Source organism: Erinaceus europaeus, chromosome 3 (assembly GCF_950295315.1).
Source record: "Erinaceus europaeus chromosome 3, mEriEur2.1, whole genome shotgun sequence".
Taxonomy (NCBI): domain Eukaryota; kingdom Metazoa; phylum Chordata; class Mammalia; order Eulipotyphla; family Erinaceidae; genus Erinaceus; species Erinaceus europaeus.
The window spans coordinates 142,777,078-142,796,354 of NC_080164.1; the positions used below are offsets into that span (position 1 = coordinate 142,777,078).

General features: G+C 39.0%; 1 protein-coding gene across 7 annotated transcripts in view; it reads right to left on the reverse strand.

Moving 5' to 3' along the window:
• Positions 1-17,317, reverse strand: part of EXOC1 (exocyst complex component 1) — a 68,568-nt gene extending 51,251 nt beyond the window's left edge. For 3 of the 7 annotated variants that reach the window (XM_060188039.1, XM_060188040.1, XM_060188038.1), the window contains exons 1-4: positions 17,138-17,317; positions 12,734-12,867; positions 6,077-6,207; positions 1,049-1,208 (exon numbers count right to left, since the gene is read on the reverse strand). In XM_060188039.1, coding sequence (XP_060044022.1) covers positions 1,049-1,208; positions 6,077-6,207; positions 12,734-12,857 — 415 coding nt within the window. In that variant the 5' untranslated portion in view covers positions 12,858-12,867; positions 17,138-17,317. The remainder of the gene's footprint in view (positions 1-1,048; positions 1,209-6,076; positions 6,208-12,733; positions 12,868-17,137) is intronic. The other 4 variants (XM_007523850.3, XM_016188486.2, XM_016188485.2 and 1 more) reach the window with 2 other exon arrangements.
• Positions 17,318-19,277: the final 1,960 nt, after the last annotated feature.

Consider the following 19,277-nt stretch of genomic DNA (forward strand, 5'->3'; position numbering starts at 1 on the left):
TGTCTCTTATTTCAACTGCTTTCTTTGAGATAAGGGATATTATAAAGTTTCATCCACAAAGCATAATAAACCATTTAATACAATGTCTATATTTCTATGAAAGAAATATAAGAGAATAAAACCTTACTGTACATTATCAATAAATAACAGTAGTTTTTGTCTTGTAATACAATCAACAACACTTCTGAAGATAATGCTGATCAAAACTATTCTAATTTCATACCTAAGAATTGTATTCTGATTATATAATAACTAACAATTACTTACATATATACTTGATGTTTTCATCAAGTTCATAATTAGGCAATTTAATTGTCACAACAACTATATGCAATGAATACTACTACCACCTCTATTTTCAAGATAAGGGAAACTGAAGCTAGGCATTCTGATTCCAGTTGTGTTATAATGACCACACTTATGCTCTGTATAAAATACAGCTACACAGACATTCACTTCAGAGTTATAATAAGCAACAAACTGAAAAATAATTTTAAATGATTAAGTAAGTTATGGAAGTTCCACACAATGAAATACTATGGTGTCATTAAAAATAATGTTGGAGTATTTAATTACATAAAAAGTGTTCATTAAAAAGATGGGTAGGAATGTAAATTTCTTTATTTAAAAGTATTTAAATAAAGGGCCAGTAAGATAGCTCACTTGGATAGTGTTTACTTTGTCTGAGCATAATCCTAGTCTGAGTCTGGCCCCCACTATACTGAGAAGCTTCAGTGTGGTTGTGTCTTTCTCTCTATCTCTCTACCTCTGTCTATGTGAAAAAGCTGGCATAAATAAAGCAGTGATGCCACAGTGACAACCAAAAAAAAAAAGTTAACAGTTGTTATCTCTGAGATAAGTTAACAGTGATTTTTATTTCACCAATTTTCTATAATGAATAAGCATCACTTCTGCAACCAGAAAACTTATTTTTAATTCCTTTACAAAAAATGGTGCTTCAGTTCCATATTGTTTTGGATGATGTCAGATTACATATTCACTTACAGAAACACCTGGTTTCATTATATACAATTTTATTTAACTTTACCTTCCAAAAGTTGTGAACTAACATTGAGAAAATCGATTTTCTTCCGGAGATAACGCTGATTTAGTTTCCAAATGCATGAAATAAATGTATTTTTTTCAGCTGTGCTGCTGGCAACCCATTTGTATATTTTCTCAAAATGTAAATCAAATTCAGGATTTTCCTGAGATTAAAACATACAAAATACATTATTATTAGTTCATCATAGTCCTCTTCATTACTGTAAAAGCTTTATTTATTTATTTGCTGCTGAAAAAAATCTCTATTAAGGCTGGAGAGACAGCATGATGATCATGCAAAATACTTTCATGCCTGAGGCTGAGGCCTCAGGTTCAATCCCCAGCACCACCACCACAAACCAGAGCTGATCTGTGCTTTAGTCTTTCAATCTCTGTATTTTTCTCTGTTATCTCTCATTTAAATTGTGTGTGTGTGTGTGTATTTTTTTTTAAACAATCTGCATCATGGTCTGGGAGGCAGCACAGTAGTCTTTCTCTCAACTTGTAAGCATAAGTCCAACCTCCAGTGCCACATATGCTAGAGTGCTGTTCTCATCTATCTAATGAAATAAATCTTTGAAATGCAAACCAAAAATGATCTGCTAAATGACTAGCAAAAAATGGCTTTGCAGAATTCAGTTTACAGTAAAAACTCTGCCTCTCAAAAGAAGCTGGATAAAAGTGTTTTGGTAATTTCCTTTCTATGTCCCTCCAGTCTGAGTGGAAATAGAGGGCTACTTAATAGCTTTGCGTTTCAAAGTCTGTAAGAGAACAATAGTCTCTAGTTTTGATGTTAATAGTTTAAAAAATCATCTGACAAAAAAAAACTGTCTGGAATTTTAGAGTTCTATATTTGAAAATATACTAATCTTCTTAACTGTAAGTTGTCACTAACTTCATGATAAAGACCTTATCTTCTAATTATAAGGGGGAAAATACAATCTGCATCCTGGTGCGGTTGCCTAGATTACACAAGGTGAATTGCAAGGGCTAAGTTTCTGTTTTCAATTATGAAAATATGGAATGACTAAAAGACGTCACAACAGTAAAAGCACTTAGATATCTTTAACATTTTTAAAATGTAAAAATTTAGGACTAGAGAGACTGCAGGGTAGGATGCATGCTTTGTATGCATGTAAATCAGACCTGAACCCTGACACCACAAGGGAAGTGCTATGGCACTAGAGGGAGCTCCAGTGCTGTGCTATAGTGCTCCTTTGTGTTCTCTTCTCCCTCTCCCTCACCTCCTTTGAAAAAGCAGCCCAGAGCAGTGAAATCACACACATACAAAGTCTAACTCTAAAGAGGGGGGAAAAAGGTGCAAATGATGTGAGAAAAAATTGTATTGTGTTTTCCATGTGTCTCTCAAATCATATTAAGGCAGTAATTTCACACTATGCTAATACTTCTCTTTTGAATAAAACTACTAGACTATTACATAAAAGATGAAAATATAAAGTGAACTTTTTTTTTTGTATCTGAGGAATTAAAATTAGGCTGAAATGTTTGTTAACGTACAGAAGGTTAATAATATGTTCCATGTGGTACTTACTGGAAACAAAATATACATAAAAACTTAAAGGAAAGTTAGGTCAGACTTTAAGTTATATCAGATTTCACAGGCTGTTACTGTGTTGGGATAATTTAGAGATTGAGACTTGATCTGTGGTACAGCAGAGTATAACAGTAATATGGAACTACTTTAACTTACAAAATTAAAGTAATTTGTAACTTAATAAGCAGCATTGAAGTGTCAAGACAGAAAACTGCATTTATAGCAAAAAGGTAATTACATTATTATTATTTGTAAAAAAAAAAAAAAATCTAAGAGTATTAGCAAGTAACATAAAACTTGATGGGAAATGATTTCTTTCCTGGGAATATTTCCCATAATGTCATCAAAGCAGCTGAGTGCTCTAGTGGCAACACTAGCACAAATCAATGTGCGATACTAAATGGCTACTGTTAGCTATGTATAAAATTTTTATGTTTTATATCCATATATAGTGCACACACATCAAGGTGCCTACATAAAATGAAATCCATTAAGCAAGTCAGCAATGAGGCGTCAGCTCTGAAGAAGCATCCAAATAAGTATTCAGCAGTGTTGGTAAATTATGCAAGTCAACGGGCTATGAAATGCAAAGCTATTGAAGAGAAAGGATCTTTAATAAAGATGCATTTCTAAGAAGTTTGTAAAATGTTTTCTCTGAAACTGAAACCTACCCGAAAAAGTCTCAAGTCTTGATCCTTCTTCCTTCCACCCAATAGAAATATTTATTAAATGATTTATCAAAATGTTTTGATAAGCTCATTTTATTTTTTTCTGAACACATATGTATATACATATCCTAAAAGCACCTGTCAAATCCTAGTTTTGAAATTTTCTAAAAATTAGGTATTCCTTAGGGGTAAAACAAAGGTCTAGTTTTTCTAAAATACTTCAAAGAAATGGCACTGTCTACATTTGGAAGAAATCTCGGTACTATGGATATACAGGGGTCTCCAAAAATTTGTTTTTGTAGTTTGTGGCTTAAATGAAAGGTATTAAGACATACATAAATGTAGCTCTGAGGAATGAACCCAGGGTCTCATGTATGTGCAATAATGGTGATTGATTTCCCGGCCTAATATATTTGTTTCTTTTAACTTATAACATGTGAGAGAAAGCAAGAGAAAGAACCAGAGCACTACTCTAGCACATGCTATATTACGGATAAAAGTGGGGTCTTCACCCCCACTGTGGGAGTCCTGGGATTCCCACAGACATGATGGGTCTAGACCTCACCACTGTCACTGGGCAGCTCCATCAGGAACAACATAACGGACCCCTTTGTGGGCCCCTACAGGACCTGGCCCTCAATGTGGATCAACAAGGGTGGGGAGTGTTCCATTCTCTGAAGGGAGATTGGATAGCATACTCTGCCTATCACCTGAGCAAGATGGGTCCTGAAATCAGTGCAGCCTGGAATGTTCCTAGCCGTGACCACAGAATGTGAGCTCAGACCTTACAGGGATGCAGAGGCTACATAGTCTCCTGTGGTGAATATGGGACCCAGATCAAATCGATGGGGTTCACAGTTAACAAAATTTATATACTTTTCCCATATTTGGGAGCTACTCTCTTCCCTGATCCAGCTTTCCAGTCCTTTTTCCAACTATGACACCATCTCCCCAGACAATAACCTGGGGAAATGCATATTTGACATCAGGCTCAGGAAAAAAAACTAGTAAAATCATGGGCTCCTTGAAATATACCTAAAATAGACCTACTAGCTTTTTCCAAAATGGAGTCCCCACATGTTCATCTGCAGTATTTTTGCCTTTAGATTCATGATTAGTCAACAATTTGTTCTGCTTCATATCTTAACTCTTTTTTAGCCACCAGGTTCCAGATGCTACCATGATACCAACTGGACTTCCCTGGGCAGACAACCCTACCATGTATCCTGGAGCCCTGCCTCCCCAGATTCCTGCCCCACTAGGGAGAGACAGGCTGGGAGTATGGATCGACCTGTCAACACCCATGTTCAGTGGGGAAGCAATTACAGAAGCCAGACCTTCCACCTTCTGCACCCCATAAAGAATTTTGGTCCATACTACCAAAGGGATAAAGAATAGGAAAGCGGTCAAGGGAAGAGGGGATAGGATACAGAATTCTGGTGGTGGGAATTGTGTAGAAATGTACCCTTCTGGCCCTATGGTCTTATCAATATTTCCATTTTATAAATTTAAAAATTACATAAAAAAATAGGGGCCAGGCAGTGGCATACCTGGTTAAGCACACACACATTACAGTATGTAAGGACCCAGGTTTAAGTCCCCAGTTCCCATATGCAGGGGGAAAGCTTCACAAGAAGCAGGGCTGCAGGTGTCTCTCTGTCTCTTTCCCTCTATCTCCTCCTTCCTTCTCAGTTTCTCTCTGTCTCTATCAAATTTTAAAAAAGGGGGGGGTTATGCTTGCAGTTGTACCACTTCCTGGACTGTTCAATCTAATTTTTTTTCCCTCTGAGACAAAGAGAGTGAGAAAAAGACAGAGGAGAGGCACCATATCACTAACTACTCCACCATCTGTGGAGCTTCACTGGTCTATCCGTGGTGCTTTTGTGTGATGCTGAGGCTCAAACTGAGGGTAGTCTTGTGTCATGCACTCTACTCTCCTGGCCCGAGATTTATATTCTGAAATCTAATTCCTCAAGTTCCTTAAAAGAAGCAGGTCTGCAGGTGTTTATTTTTCTCTCCTCTCTCCATTTCTCTCTTTCCTATCCAACAATGATGACATCAATAACAACAATAATAACTACAACAATAAAAAAACAAGGGCAAAAAAAGGGAAAAAAATATTAAAAAAATAAGTTGTGTAGCTTACTACCAGCTCTTTACTTAAGCAACAACGATCAAATCATGACATCAAACATCCAGTTTTTGCCTGCCTCAGCTGGTCATTCCACATTCATTCATCAGGACTAAGGAAAAAATTACTGTGGTCATTCTATATATGATTTTTGAACACATACATATAATACCACCTTAAGATTCATACGGAATATAAGAATTTTAGACTATATATACCTAATTTAAATACAGAAACATTTGTGTTTGGGGCGAGATGGTAGTCCACCTAGTTAAGTGTACATGTTACCATGAGCAAGGACCCAAAAATCAAGCCCATCTCAATTTCTGTCTCTACCCAGTAAATAATAAATATAAAAAAGAAACATATATAAACATAGATGGCAAAGTTATTTTGTCCTTAGATAGTTTGTGATAAACAAAACCGTAGCTCAAAAAAGAAGAAAAAAGTAAAACCAATACAATATACATGTTTATTCTCAGTAGCCTGAGAGTGAGAAGTGGGAGAAAATAATATACTGAATAATAAAAATAATAAATAATACACTTTAAATTAATTCTTGATTAATTTGGTAGGTCACAAGGCATGTTTATATCATCTTAAAGACACAGTATGTTATAAAGTCAAAGAAACTTCCTGAATATAGGTCCAAGAATAAAAGAAGGAAGAAATACATACTTTAATAGCATCCTTAGCATCAACCACAGTAAGGTCTCGAAGGGCCCAAGCAATCTGTCTTTTGTAGAAATCTCCTTTATCAGATTTCTTGACTTTAACTACCTTTACCTGAACAGGTCGTTCAGTTGTAACTGTTAAGTAAAACAAATGCTTTCATTAGAAATATTATTTGCTATATCATACGCAACATTTCAAAGTTAACCCAATTGCCAAATAATGTGATTATAGCAATAACTATCTATTGTCTTCTTAAACCGTAAGACAGCAGGAACCTCCCACTTCTATAGAGCCTATATTTCCCCCAGTCCTGAAACTTCTAGAGTGGGGCTCAATTTCCTGCATGCTTCTCTCAATTCATACCAAATGATATTGCATCTGCCCATCCCAACCTAACCAACGCAACAAGTACTACCTCAGCATGCTTCACCTCAGACTGTGTCAGGCATGGAATGCCAACCCTTCATCCTCATTACTTAGGTGAGACCTTTCCTTTCATAGGATTCTCTAATTCCATTCCAGGAGGATCACTTCCTAATAAAGTCCCAAAACCTAGGTACAGACCAGGTCCCGTAAGATAGAGCATATGTGCACATGTATTCATAAATTAGGGCAAAATATATACCTGAAAGCAAAAATACACAATAGTCTGTAGTGAGTCAGTATCAAGTTCATAATGAAATAGTGTCTACTTAGACTTAGATACCCTCCTCACCTACTTCCTATTACAGTTCTCTCACTCACTCCAAAGCTAACCATCAAAGCAAGGACTACAAAAGCTGAACAAGGACAAGAGACTGGCATACTTTAATGATGACTCTTTAGTCACTATGAGGCCACCCCATCAGCTGGGGCCCTAATCGGGGAGTCCTGAGATTCCCAAACAGACATGATGGGCCTAGACCTCGAATAAATCCCTCTCTCCAGTGTTACTGGTCATCACTATCAGAAGCAACACAATAGACCCCTTTGTGGGCCCCCAAAGGACCTTGTCCTCAACTTGGATCAACAATGGTAGAGAATGTTCCATCCTCTGAAGGGAGAATGGACAACATACTCTGTGCTATAACTGAGGAAGATGGGTTAATATTGGGGCAGCTTGGAATGTTCCTACTCATGACCACAGAATGTGAGCTCAGATCTAGAGGGATGCAGAGGTCACATAGGCTCCTAAGCTGATTATGGGCCCCAGATCACATCAAATCGATGGGGTTTACAGTCAATAATATTTATACCCCTTTCCCATATTAGGGAGCTACTCTCTTCCCTGATCCAGCTTTCTGGTCCTTTTTCCAACCATGACATCATCTCCCCAGAAAATAACTGGATCCACTGGCATATCAGATTTCAGGCTCAGGGAAAAAGAAGAAAAAAAAAAAAAACCCAAAAAACTAGTATAGCCACAGGTCCTTTGGAATATAACTAAAATATGCCTACTAGCTATTACAAAATGGAGGACCACCCAACTCTTCATCTGCACTATTCCAGCCTTTAGGTCCATGATTGGTCAACATTTTGTTTGGCTTCGTATGTTAACTCTCTTTTCAACCACCAGGTTCCAGATGCTAGCATGATGCCGACCTGACTTCCCGGGACAGACAACCCCATCAATGTGTCCTGGAGCTCCGCTTGCCCAGACCCCTTTCCCACTAGGGAAAGAGAGAGGCAGGCTGGGAGTATGGATTGATCTGTCAACGCCCATGTTCAGCGGGGAGGCAATTACAGAAGCCAGACCTTCCACCTTCTGCATCCCACAATGACCTAGGGTCCATACTTCCAGAGGGTTAAAGAATAGGAAAGCTATCAGGGGAGGGGATGGGATACAGAGTTCTGGTGGTGGGAACTGTGGTAAGTTGTACCCCTCTTATCCTATGGTTTAGTCAATGTTTCCTTTTTATAAATAAAAAATTTTTAAAAAGAAATATTATTTGCTTACTCAATGCAAACAGAACACCACATACACAATACTAAAGCAGAGATAGCATTTTTACACATGCTATTACTGAAGAATGTACAGAATCCTAATAGGAGCATCTAAATCAGAAGGAAGCAGCAAGAGGGAGAGCCCTCAAGAAATGAAGTTTCAAATTAGTTTTAAAAGACTTGTGTGAGAAAAAGAGAGCTCCGAAGAATGACATATCAAATGACACAGAGGGGTGTGAAAGACTGTAACAGCATTCTACAGAAAAGCAGTTCATTCAAAATGGACTACTGTATGTATAATAAAGAAGATGAAAATAAAGTTACTAAAAAGATAAAAAGTTCAGCTAATAAAGGTCTTTATCTGAAGTTGTGGGGGTGCTACTAGAGGATTTTTTTCCCCCTGCTTCTAGAGTTATCACTGGGGCTCGGTGCCTGAATTACCAATCCACTGCTCCTAGAGGCCATTTCCCCCATTTTGTTGCCCTTGTTATTATTGTTGCCATTGCTGTTGTTGGATAGGACAGAAAGAAATTGAGAGAGGAGGGGAAGACAAGAGAGAGGGAGAGAAAGACACCTGTAGACCTGCTTCACTGCTTGTGAAGCAAACCCTTCAGGTGGGGGCCAGGCCTTGAGCCAGGATCCTTACGCTGGTCCTTGGGCTTCACGCCATGTGCACTTAGCCTGCTGCACTACCATCTGGTCCCCACTACTAGAGGACTTTAATTAGGGAAATGGTATGCTCTGATCTGTAGTTTCTAAATACTAAAAGGAGGCATAATATAGGAGTGAAGTGAATGCCGACATGTTTAAAAACTGTGATGACATCTTTAAAAAACCTCAGGGGCCAGATGGTCACACATCTGGTTAAGTACACATATTACCATACAGAAGGGCCCAGGTTTGGCCCTCTACACCCCACCTGCAGAGGGATACTTCATGGGCAGTGAAACAAGTTTACAGCTATCTATCTCTCTCCCGCTTTACTCCCCACCCTCCCCCATTTCTCTGTCTTATCAAATCAAATAAAAAGAGGATAAAAAATGAAAAAATTGGCCACTGGGAGCAATGATTTGTTGAGCCAGCACCTAGCCATACGGATGACCCTAGTCCCCCCAAAAAAAAACCCCTACTTCGGGAGTTGGGCTGTAGCGCAGCGGGTTAAGCGCAGGTGGCGCAAAGCACAAGGACCGGCATAAGGATCCCGGTTCGAACCCCGGCTCCCCACCTGCAGGGGAGTCGCTTCACAGGCGGTGAAGCTGGTCTGCAGGTGTCTATCTTTCTCTCCTCCTCTCTGTCTTCCCCTCCTCTCTCCATTTCTCTCTGTCCTATCCAACAACAACAACAATAGTAACTACAACAATAAAACAAGGGCAACAAAAGGGAATAAATAAAATAAATAAAAATAAATAAATAATAAATAAATAAAACCCTACTTCAACACAATCTTATCAGTCTCTTTTGTCAAACATGTCAATAAATAATACTAAAGATTAAAAACCTATTCCGTTTTTTTTTTTTTTTTCCTGAGCCTGACATCTGATATGCAGGTGGATCCAATTTATTGTCTGGGGAGATGATGTCATGGCTGGATAAAGAATGGAAAGCTATCAGGGGAGTGAAAAGGACACGGAGTTCTGGTGGTGGGAATTGTGTGGAGTTGTACCCCTTTTATCCTATGGATTTTGTCAGTGTTTCCTTTTTATAAATAAAAATAAAAAAAACTATTATGTTATACAGGAAACAAGCAAATACTCCCAACTTTGTAGTTTTGGTCATAAAGCCAAAGATAGTGCAAAAAACAATACTATAGGACCTATTAACTACTGAACATGGATAAAAATTCTTTTTTAAAGATTTTTTCTTTTTATCCTTTTCTTTCTTTTTTATCGTTTTATTTATTGGTTATTGGATAAAGACAGAGAGGAATTGAGAGGGGCAGGGGAAATAGAGAGAGGAAAAGACAGAGAGACACCTGAAGTCCTGCTTCACCACTTATGAAGCTTTCCCCCTATATGTAGGGACCAGGGGCTTGAACCCAGGTCCTTGCACAATGTAATATGTATGCTTAATCAGGTGTGCCACTACTTGGCTCCCATGGATAAAAATTCTATAATAAATTTTATAGTAGTAAACTTACTCCAAAGGTATTACAAAAAATACTTCATCAATCTTGAGATAAACATTTCTCTTTCACATTTAAAAAGCTGTAGCACCAGCATAAGTCTTAACAACTAATGCGGTACCACAGCAGTTTTAGTGGTACATAAAATAGAATAATATATGCTATGAATGATATGTGGTACATGATGAATGAAATAAATTTATCATTGAAGAAGCAAGTATTATACTAACACACTAAAATTAAGGGAAAAACAAATGATAATCTCAATGATTTGAAAAACTGTTAGCTAAATCTCAACAGTCACTCATGATAGAACAAAAACAGAGTACATGGAGGGAATAGAAGGAAACTTACTTAGCACTATAAGGACAATTGCCAAGTATCAGAACAAATACTCTGAAAGATAGTTATTCCAATAAAATGAAGACTATATTAGCAAATTAATACAGCACAAATTTATTAAAAAGATAAAGCCTAGCTGGCAAAGTAACTCACTTGGCTAGTACATTACTTTGTCTTAAATTGCAAACCCAGGTTTGAACCCAGCACCCACCACCAGATGAAGCTTTGATATTATGGTTTTTCTCTCTGTCTGTCTTTCTGAAAAAGTCAGCCAGAACACTAGTTGACTATATATAACTTAGAAAGGAAAAAAGAAAATATTACTTGTTTTTTGACACGGGGGCTTCTCTGGACTAACATGCTCAGGTAATTTCACAGCTTCTGAGAGCCTTTTTGTCCCCCTTTCAATACCAGAAAGAAATAGGGAGAGAGAGAGACAGACAGACAGACAAAGAGAAAGGGACATCGCAGAACCACTGAACTGTCTGTAGTTTCCACTGTGCACAATGCTTCTATGTGGTGCTGGGAGCTTGAGCCCAGGTCCTTGTGCATGGTAAAATACGCAATCTACCAGGTTATCTTTTGGCTAAAATACTACCATTTAACAAACAGCCTATAGGTTAATTATTAGAATAAGTTTAATATGACCAGTACAGAAATACATATTAAAAGGATCTGTATTTGTAGATTCTAATAATAATTTAATACATATTAAATATATAGTGCTTTTTAAAATTAAAAAAATCTTTCTCTGAGAAAGACAGCATCAAGAGAATTAGAAGACAAATAACAGACTAGGAGATAATTTTTTTCAAAGACACATTTGATAAAAATTCAAAATATACAAAAATCTCTTAAAACCAACAGTACAAAAGTAAAACAAATCTTCACTAAAGAAGATAGACAGATTACAAAAAGTTGTGAAATTGAATATGAAAAGTTCTATGTCATAAGAATGTGGAGAACTGGGGGTCGGGTGGTAGCGCAGGGGGTTAAGCGCACATGGCGCAAAGCACAGAGACCGGCATGAGGATCCCGGTTCAAGTCCCTGGCTCCCCACCTGTCGCTTCATGGGAAGTGAAGCAGGTCTGCAGGTGTCTATCTTTCTCTCCCCCTCCCTGTCTTCCCCTCCTCTCTCCATTTCTCTGTATCCTAGGCAACATCAATAACAACAACAATGTTGATAACCACAACAACGATACAATACAACAAGTGCAACAAAAGGGGAAAAAAAAAGTGGCCTCCAGGAGGAGTGGATTCGTGATGCAGGCATTGAGCCCCAGCTTAATAACCCTGGAGGCAAAAAAAAAAAGACTAATAATAATAAAGAAAAAGAATGTGGAGAACCAAAAAGACACTGTTTGTAGGAGCAAAACTAAACAATATGCTGTGATTACAAATATATGTGGTAAACTGGTAAAGGAAAGCACGGAAGTATAGTAACCCCCCTCCCATTTGAGGAGATAAGTTCCAACATTTCCAGTATATGCCTGAAATAAAAAATGGTACCAAACTCTATCTATGCTATGTCTTATTCCTAAACAGTAAGACCTTACCATCACTAATAGGTTCTTGGAAACTGTAATTTAAAGCTAAAGGACTATAATGAAAATAGACCCTTAAGTACTGTCCTTTTCATTCAACTTTCAAAAGGATTGTTTTCATCATGTTATAACAAAAAGACATTGAGCAAATGGATGTCACTCAAGGAACTGCTGAGTACAATTCCTTACAATAAAGTTAAAACTTGTAAATTAAACAATAACAAACATTAGTTACATGCATACAGACTAAAAGAGATTGAAAACAACAACAATAAAGTAGATAATGATGAAATACTGTAATAAAAGTTATGTGAACTTGGTTTCTCTCTCTCAACTGTACTCAGGTGCATGTAATGGAACCTGGAAAGCAAAACTGCAACTAGAGGGAGATTACCATAGGCAACCAAAATTCAGGATACTAGTTAGCTCTTAATGAGGGGAGGAGAGAGGTTTAGGCAAGGGCATACAGTACACCTCAAAAGAAAGATAATATTCTTATTCTGAGTGGGAGTACAATGGTGTTCAGTGTATGATTACTTTTTACATCATATGTATGCTATCTTCTTTTGCATCTATTCAATATTTAATTACATAATTAAACATGAATGTTGATCCATTAGTTTTCTCAATTATGGAGGCAATAGGGGACACTCAAATAAGGAGGGAGTGTTCCTTTGGTAATAAAGAATACAAACATCAAACACAAACTTTTTAATACTAAATACCTACCTGTGGCACACAAAAAACAGTTCTTTTTCTTTTTTCCTGCTTTGCAGACATTAACAATACTCAGCAAGCGTTCATCATTTGGGGTAAAAATGTCTCTCTGTAATGCATGTTTGATTGCTGTCATCGTTACTCAGCTGAAAAAATTCAGAGTATAGATATTAAGTACATTCTCAAAAATCACTCTTAACACTGTTCTGCTTGTGATTTAAAATGATCTTACTTATAGTAAATAAACATAAGGTAAATGACTAAGTAATCAACACTCTTATATCCTACAAATAAAAAGCAGAAAGCTTAATTAACTAATTAATTAAGAGAATCAGTAATATCAAACCTTAAAATCTTTGGAAATGCTTAACATATATTGCAACAATGAATTAAGAAAAAAAAAAAGGTGTATGCACCAAAGTAAAGGACTCTGGGTGGGGGGGGGTGTCAGGTTCTGGAACATGATTCAGAGGATGGCTTAGGTGGGGGATTAGAGTATTATGCAAAAAACTGAGAAATGTTACACATGTGCCAACTACTATATTTACTGTTGACTGTATACCATTAATCCCTCCAAGAAAAAAATGTTAAATGAATAAGTAAAATGTTGAATAAAATAAAAAGTCAGTCTTTTCCCTATCCACCCCCCAACTAAAACACATGCTTGAACTTTGAAAATAAAATTTTTATATAAACAACTATTTTTTAAATATTTACTTATTCCCTTTTATTGTCCTTGTTTTTTATTGTTGTAGTTATTACTGATGTCGTTGTTGTTATATAGGACAGAGAGAAGTGGAGAGAGATGGGGAAGACAGAGAGGGAGAGAGAAAGATAGACACCTGCAGACCTGCTTCACTGCCTGTGATGCGACTCCCCTGACGGTGGGGAGCGGGGGGCTTGAGCCAGGATCCTTGTGCGGGTCCTTGCGCTTTGCGCCACATGGACTTTTAACCCGCTGCGCTACCGCCCAACTCCCGTTAAACAACTTTTATAGTTCAACAACAAAAGACAAATGACCTAGATAAAAGCATAGCAATTTGTACAGACATTTCTCCAAAGAAGATATATAAATGGAGAGTGTGGGCTACCACACACAAGAACCCGGGTTCAAGGCCCTGCTCCACACATGCGGGGGGGGGGGGGGGGGGGAGGCTTCATGAGCAGTGAAGCAGGCCTGCAGGTGTCTTTCTCTATCTCCTTTTCCACTCGCAATTTCTTTGTCCTATCAAAAAGTAGAAAGAAAGAAAGAAAAAAAAGGAAGAAATGGCTGCTAGGAGTGGTGAGTTCATAATGCTGGCAAGAGCCCCTGCCATAACCCTGGTGGTGGAGAAGGAGGGAGGGGAGAAGGGGGGAAGAGGGGGAAGAATATAAATGGTAAGTAAGGAGATGAAACAGATGCTCAACATTGTTAGCTATTAAGGAAATGTGAAACAAAACCACAAAGAGATACCTGACACTTTATACACTAGGATGGCAAAAAAAAAAAAAAAAAAGTGTGGTAAAGACGTGGAGGAAAAAAGGAACTTTCATACATAGCTTTAATTGTAAAATAATGGAGTCACTTTAGGGGAAAAAAAGAGTTGGGCAGTTTATCAGAAATTTAACTATGAAGTTACCAGCTACTACATAACCAAATAATTCCATTTCCGAGTATACTCACATGAGAACATACATCTGCTCAAACACTTGCACATGAATGTTCACAGAAGCATCATTCACAATAGCCTCCTCTGTAAATGCTATCAATTACTCTAAATACAGATGTCAAGAACTGCAAGTCTCCCCGACCGCTTTTTTTTTTTTTAACTTCTCTACTCTTCTCTCAACCTAACCTCCACTCTGTCTCTTTAAAAAGCCTGTCACAATCCCTTAGTATGTTGTAGGGCATAAACACTGTGTTAAAAGCTACCCATCCTGTGCGAAGCGCAAGGACGGGCATAGGGATCCTGGTTCAAGCTCCCAGCTCCCCACCTGCAGGGGAGGTCGTTTCACAAGCTGTGAAGCAGGTCTGCAGGTGTCTATCTTTCTCTCCCTCTCTCTGTTTTCCCCTCCTCTCTCCATTTCTCTCTGTCCTATCCAACAGACGACATCGATAATAATTACAACAATAAAGAAAAAACAAGGGCAACAAGAGGGAAAAATGAATATTAAAAAAAAAAAGCTATCCATCCTATGCCCAAACACACAGGATACTGACCAGTTTACTTACTTCTCTCACTGGACTTCTGTTGACGTGATTTCCTTTTCCTGGAATTCTATTCTCTTTAGGAAATTCCAACTCATTCCTCAAGATCCAGCTAAACTGTCACCTCTTCTGCAAACTAGACACAAACTTTTTTTTTTTTAAATCTCTGCAACATTTTTACCTCTATTCTTCTATCAGAGAACTTAGAAATCATACTTCTCTAGTGAGCTGTATCCCCCCCATATTAAAGTAGCTCCTTATAAGCAAAGACAATGTTTTATTCATTTTTGTATTCCTAGGACTATGTAAAAACATTGTAGATGCTTAATAAATTAACCAAAATGAAAATGCCAGGCAATATGGCAACTGTAGTTTCCCTACTGTTCCTCTTCTTTTCCAGTTTTCATTTCTGGAATCAAATGTTCAGGTTCAAAATCTCATTATTTGATTCCCCTCCTGCGTTGCTAACATGAAATCTGCTACCACTATCTGTTGATTCTCCTTTACCTACATATAATTTATTTCTTCATTTCTGTTCTAGCTGTCAACATACTAACCTTAGCTTCACATCAGCTACTTAACACTACAATATGTGATTACAGACAACCCCCAATCCTGACAAAAACATTTTTAAATTTAATTTTCATCACAACACACCTTTGCTCAACACTTCCACAATATCCCTAAATACAAACTTTCCATTCCAAACCCTCACTTCTGTCCAGAGCTTTACATTAAGGTGGCTTTTCATGCAGGGAATATCATTACCTCCTTATCTAAACTCTAAATACACTTCACAATTGATATGGACTTGATTCAATAAAGATCTTAATCTAAATTGATTTTTCCTTTCAATTGCTATAGCACTGCACTTAATAAACAATTGCTATCTGATAGGTTCACAGATCATAAACTTCAGGATCTTAAGAACTCTTCTGAAAGATGCCCTAATAATGTGCTGTGCTCTTTCTTACTAAGAACAAATAGTTCCAGGGATAACATGAACTGAATGTAAAATGAGTCAAATAGTCAACTTAATAATGGCCAATGTTTACCACAAAGTGGTCAAAAGCATCGATAAATGGTAGAACAAGAGGAAAGAAAGCAAGGCACACCCCACAAAGAACTAGTTAGGCATAACGAAGAGAACTAAGCGACCCTAAGCAAACCCAGGTACACTGGTAACTACTAAGTGCCAGGCACTCTGTTTCAGGTGACTGTGGCCACAGACTGTTTAATCAGGAACTCATGTTCATAAAGACTGGAAGATTGCACCTCCGGGGCATTTACACTCAAAAGGATTAGTGATTAACTCTCCAGCTTTTACAGTGATTTTTTTTTCTAAGCCAGTGAATAAATCACTAGCAGTCCTTGAAAACTATTTTCCGGGTTAAAAACATCCAAGTCTAGGGGCGGGGGAACAGCCAGTGGCGCACCTGGTTAAGTGCTCACATTACAGTGCACAAGGACCTGGGTTCAAACCCCTGGTCCCCACCTGCTGGGGGAAAGCTTCACGAGTGGTGAAGCAGGGCTGCAGATGTCTCTGTCTCTCTCTATCTCTCATTTTCCCCTCTGAATTTCTCTGTCTTTATCCAATAATAAATAAATATATATATATTCAAAAAAAATCCACGCCGGACCACATTTCACAGCCAGTTGGTCACTACCTTAAACTCAGGGGGCGGGGTGGGAGGGAAGTTGTGTGTAACAAATAGCTTGTCAGTGTGAACGCGGGTGCTAGAGGAGGCCGATTTATTACCCAACTGTCTTTGCTTGGAGTACTGTCATCCAAAAAAAAAAAAAAAATCCTGCACGGTGACCGAGAAAATGCACTTAAACCATCTGGAAGAAAATGATTTCAAGAAGGCAAGAGATGGTATTGCCACACCCTCCTCTCCCACACCAATAGCACAACATCAGGGCCGGTTTTTTTTTTCTTTTTTTTTTTTTGTGGTGCAAAATTCCCATGGGCGGAAAAGGAAAAATGCAAGAAAACCCCCATGACAAGGGTGTGGGGAGATTGACGAAAGAGAAAGTGGGTCCCAACCCCAGGAGTCAGCGTCAGCAGCAGCAGCAGCAGCAGCAGCGTCAGCAGCAGCAGCAGCAGCAGCAGCAGCAGCAGCAGCAGCAGCAGCAGCAGCAGCAGCGAGGCTGACAGTCGCCTCAGACCTTGGCGTCCGTCTATCTGCCGCCGCCAGACTACGGGGCAGCTGCAGCCCAAAGCTTACCGCACGGGCGGACAAAGCCCGGCTGTGGCCAGGCCGGTCCTCTAAGACGGAGACTGGACGGGGCAGGGGCGATCACGGTTAACTGAATGCGCCCTCAATTGAGCCGCGAACAGAAAGCTTTCGCTCGGGTACCACTTCCCACATCCGGGCACGTGACATATTGCCACGCCGGAAGTGACCCCTCAGAGAAGGAAGGAGAGACTACAGGAAGAGCGGAGCGGCCAATAGAGGTTGAGAGGGCGTGGCCTGACGTGATGTGGGGGCAAGGTCTCGCGGGAGAGGCGTGGTTGGAGGTGTGTCTAGCACAGGCGTGGGTGGGGCCGTTAGCTGGCGCAATCTGTGAGCTGTAGGGTTTGTCGCGGCGTGTTGCCTTCTGTAAAACGTTCTCAGCCATTTACTAGCATTTCATTTGAGAAGCGATTCAGTTAAGTGTTTTTTTTTTCATTTTGCATATGTAGTTTAGTGGAAAATCAGCAGAAATGATATAGAACTATGCAGGGACTCCTGTATCAGAGAGGTCTAGAGATAGGAAGAGGAGGCCAAGGAGACAGCACAGTGGTAGGGCACAAGACTTACTTGTGAGAAATCCCACATTCAGTTCTCTATACCAGAAAAGCAGAACTGCATGGTACTTTAGTGAGACAGAGGGAGAGGGAGAGAGAGAGAGAGATAGTCGTGTTGAGCTTCCCCAGAGTTCATCAAACTTTGCTCAAAATAGGTTGGAATAATAATTGGAATAAGAGACTGAAGGGATTTGAAATACCGACAGAACACAGAAAGTGTCCATTTCAGTTTACTCCTTACTTACTCCACCCACTCACATCTGTTCATGTGCTCCATTAAGTCTAGTCTTCGTCAATAGAGCTCCTTTCAAGGTGATGGTCAGCCACAACCTCTACAAGGGCTTACTATAAGAGAGTTAACAGAATAAGCCTCAATTCCTCCTGCTAAACTGACACCAAGGTTATACTTGCTTTCATTGACACTCTCTATCATTCACTATCCCTTTAACTTTTTTTTCTTTCTTGTCCAGCATATTGGTTGATTTCCCCAGTAAGGTAACCTAGACCTTCTGCCTTCATTTTATTTGTTCTGGTTGTGCCATGCTTGTTCTAATTGCCTGTTCAAGTAATCCTTAATACCAAATTAAGCCCTAGTGAAGGCCTTGGATTCTAGTTTTCTTTCTTTCTGTTGCTGTTGCTCAGAAACCACCCCAGGTTATTTCTCCTCCTTCTTCTCCTTCTCCTCCTTCTCCTTCTTCTTCTTTTACACACACACACACACACACACACACACACACACACACACACACACACATTTTGCCTCCAGGGTTATCACTTGGGCTTGGTGCCTACACTACGAATCCACCGCTCCTAGAGGCCATTTTTTCTCTTTTGTTGCCCTTGTTGTTTATCATTGTTGTTGTTGTTAACACCTGCAGACCTGCTTCACCGCCTATGAAGCACACCCCCCCCCCCAGGTGGGGAGCCTGATGGAACTGGTATCCTTACTCCGGTTCTTGTGCTTAGCATTATGTGTACTTAACCTGCTGCGCTACTGCCCAACCCCCCCAGATTATTATTTTTTTCTAATCATAGGTAATTACTTTTACCACTATTGTAATTCCTTTCTTTGGTGGCTAGTTTACAGTGAAAAGAAACCCAAAGTGAGTAAGTGATGGCAAGAGACTTTCAAGTTAAAAAAAAATGCCATACTGTGTATCCTGGTGGAAATACCACTCACCCAACCTCGGGAAAGTAGTTACTATAATCTAGCAAAGTTTTAATTTGAGAAGTGTGAAATACAATTCTGCAAGTGAAGCATTGAGAATAATGATAATGTGAACAAACCAAGTTCCCATTTCTAGGTTCCTCAAGCCATGTCTCCCAGCTGTTGGGGATACCTGTTGGTTGGTTTTGTGCATTTACTACATCCTGTAGGAAAATACTACAACCCCACGAAGGCACACTAGTGGAGGCTATAACAAGCCATCTACTATTTGCATAAGACTGGCTGCTTCTGAGTGATGGCAGATAAGGTAATACTATGGGTTCCATAATCTTAAGTATATTCTTCTTTTGAAGGGGGCTTGAAAGTGGATTCCTTGGCTGAGGTAGTGTTAATTGAGAATGTTAGTTTT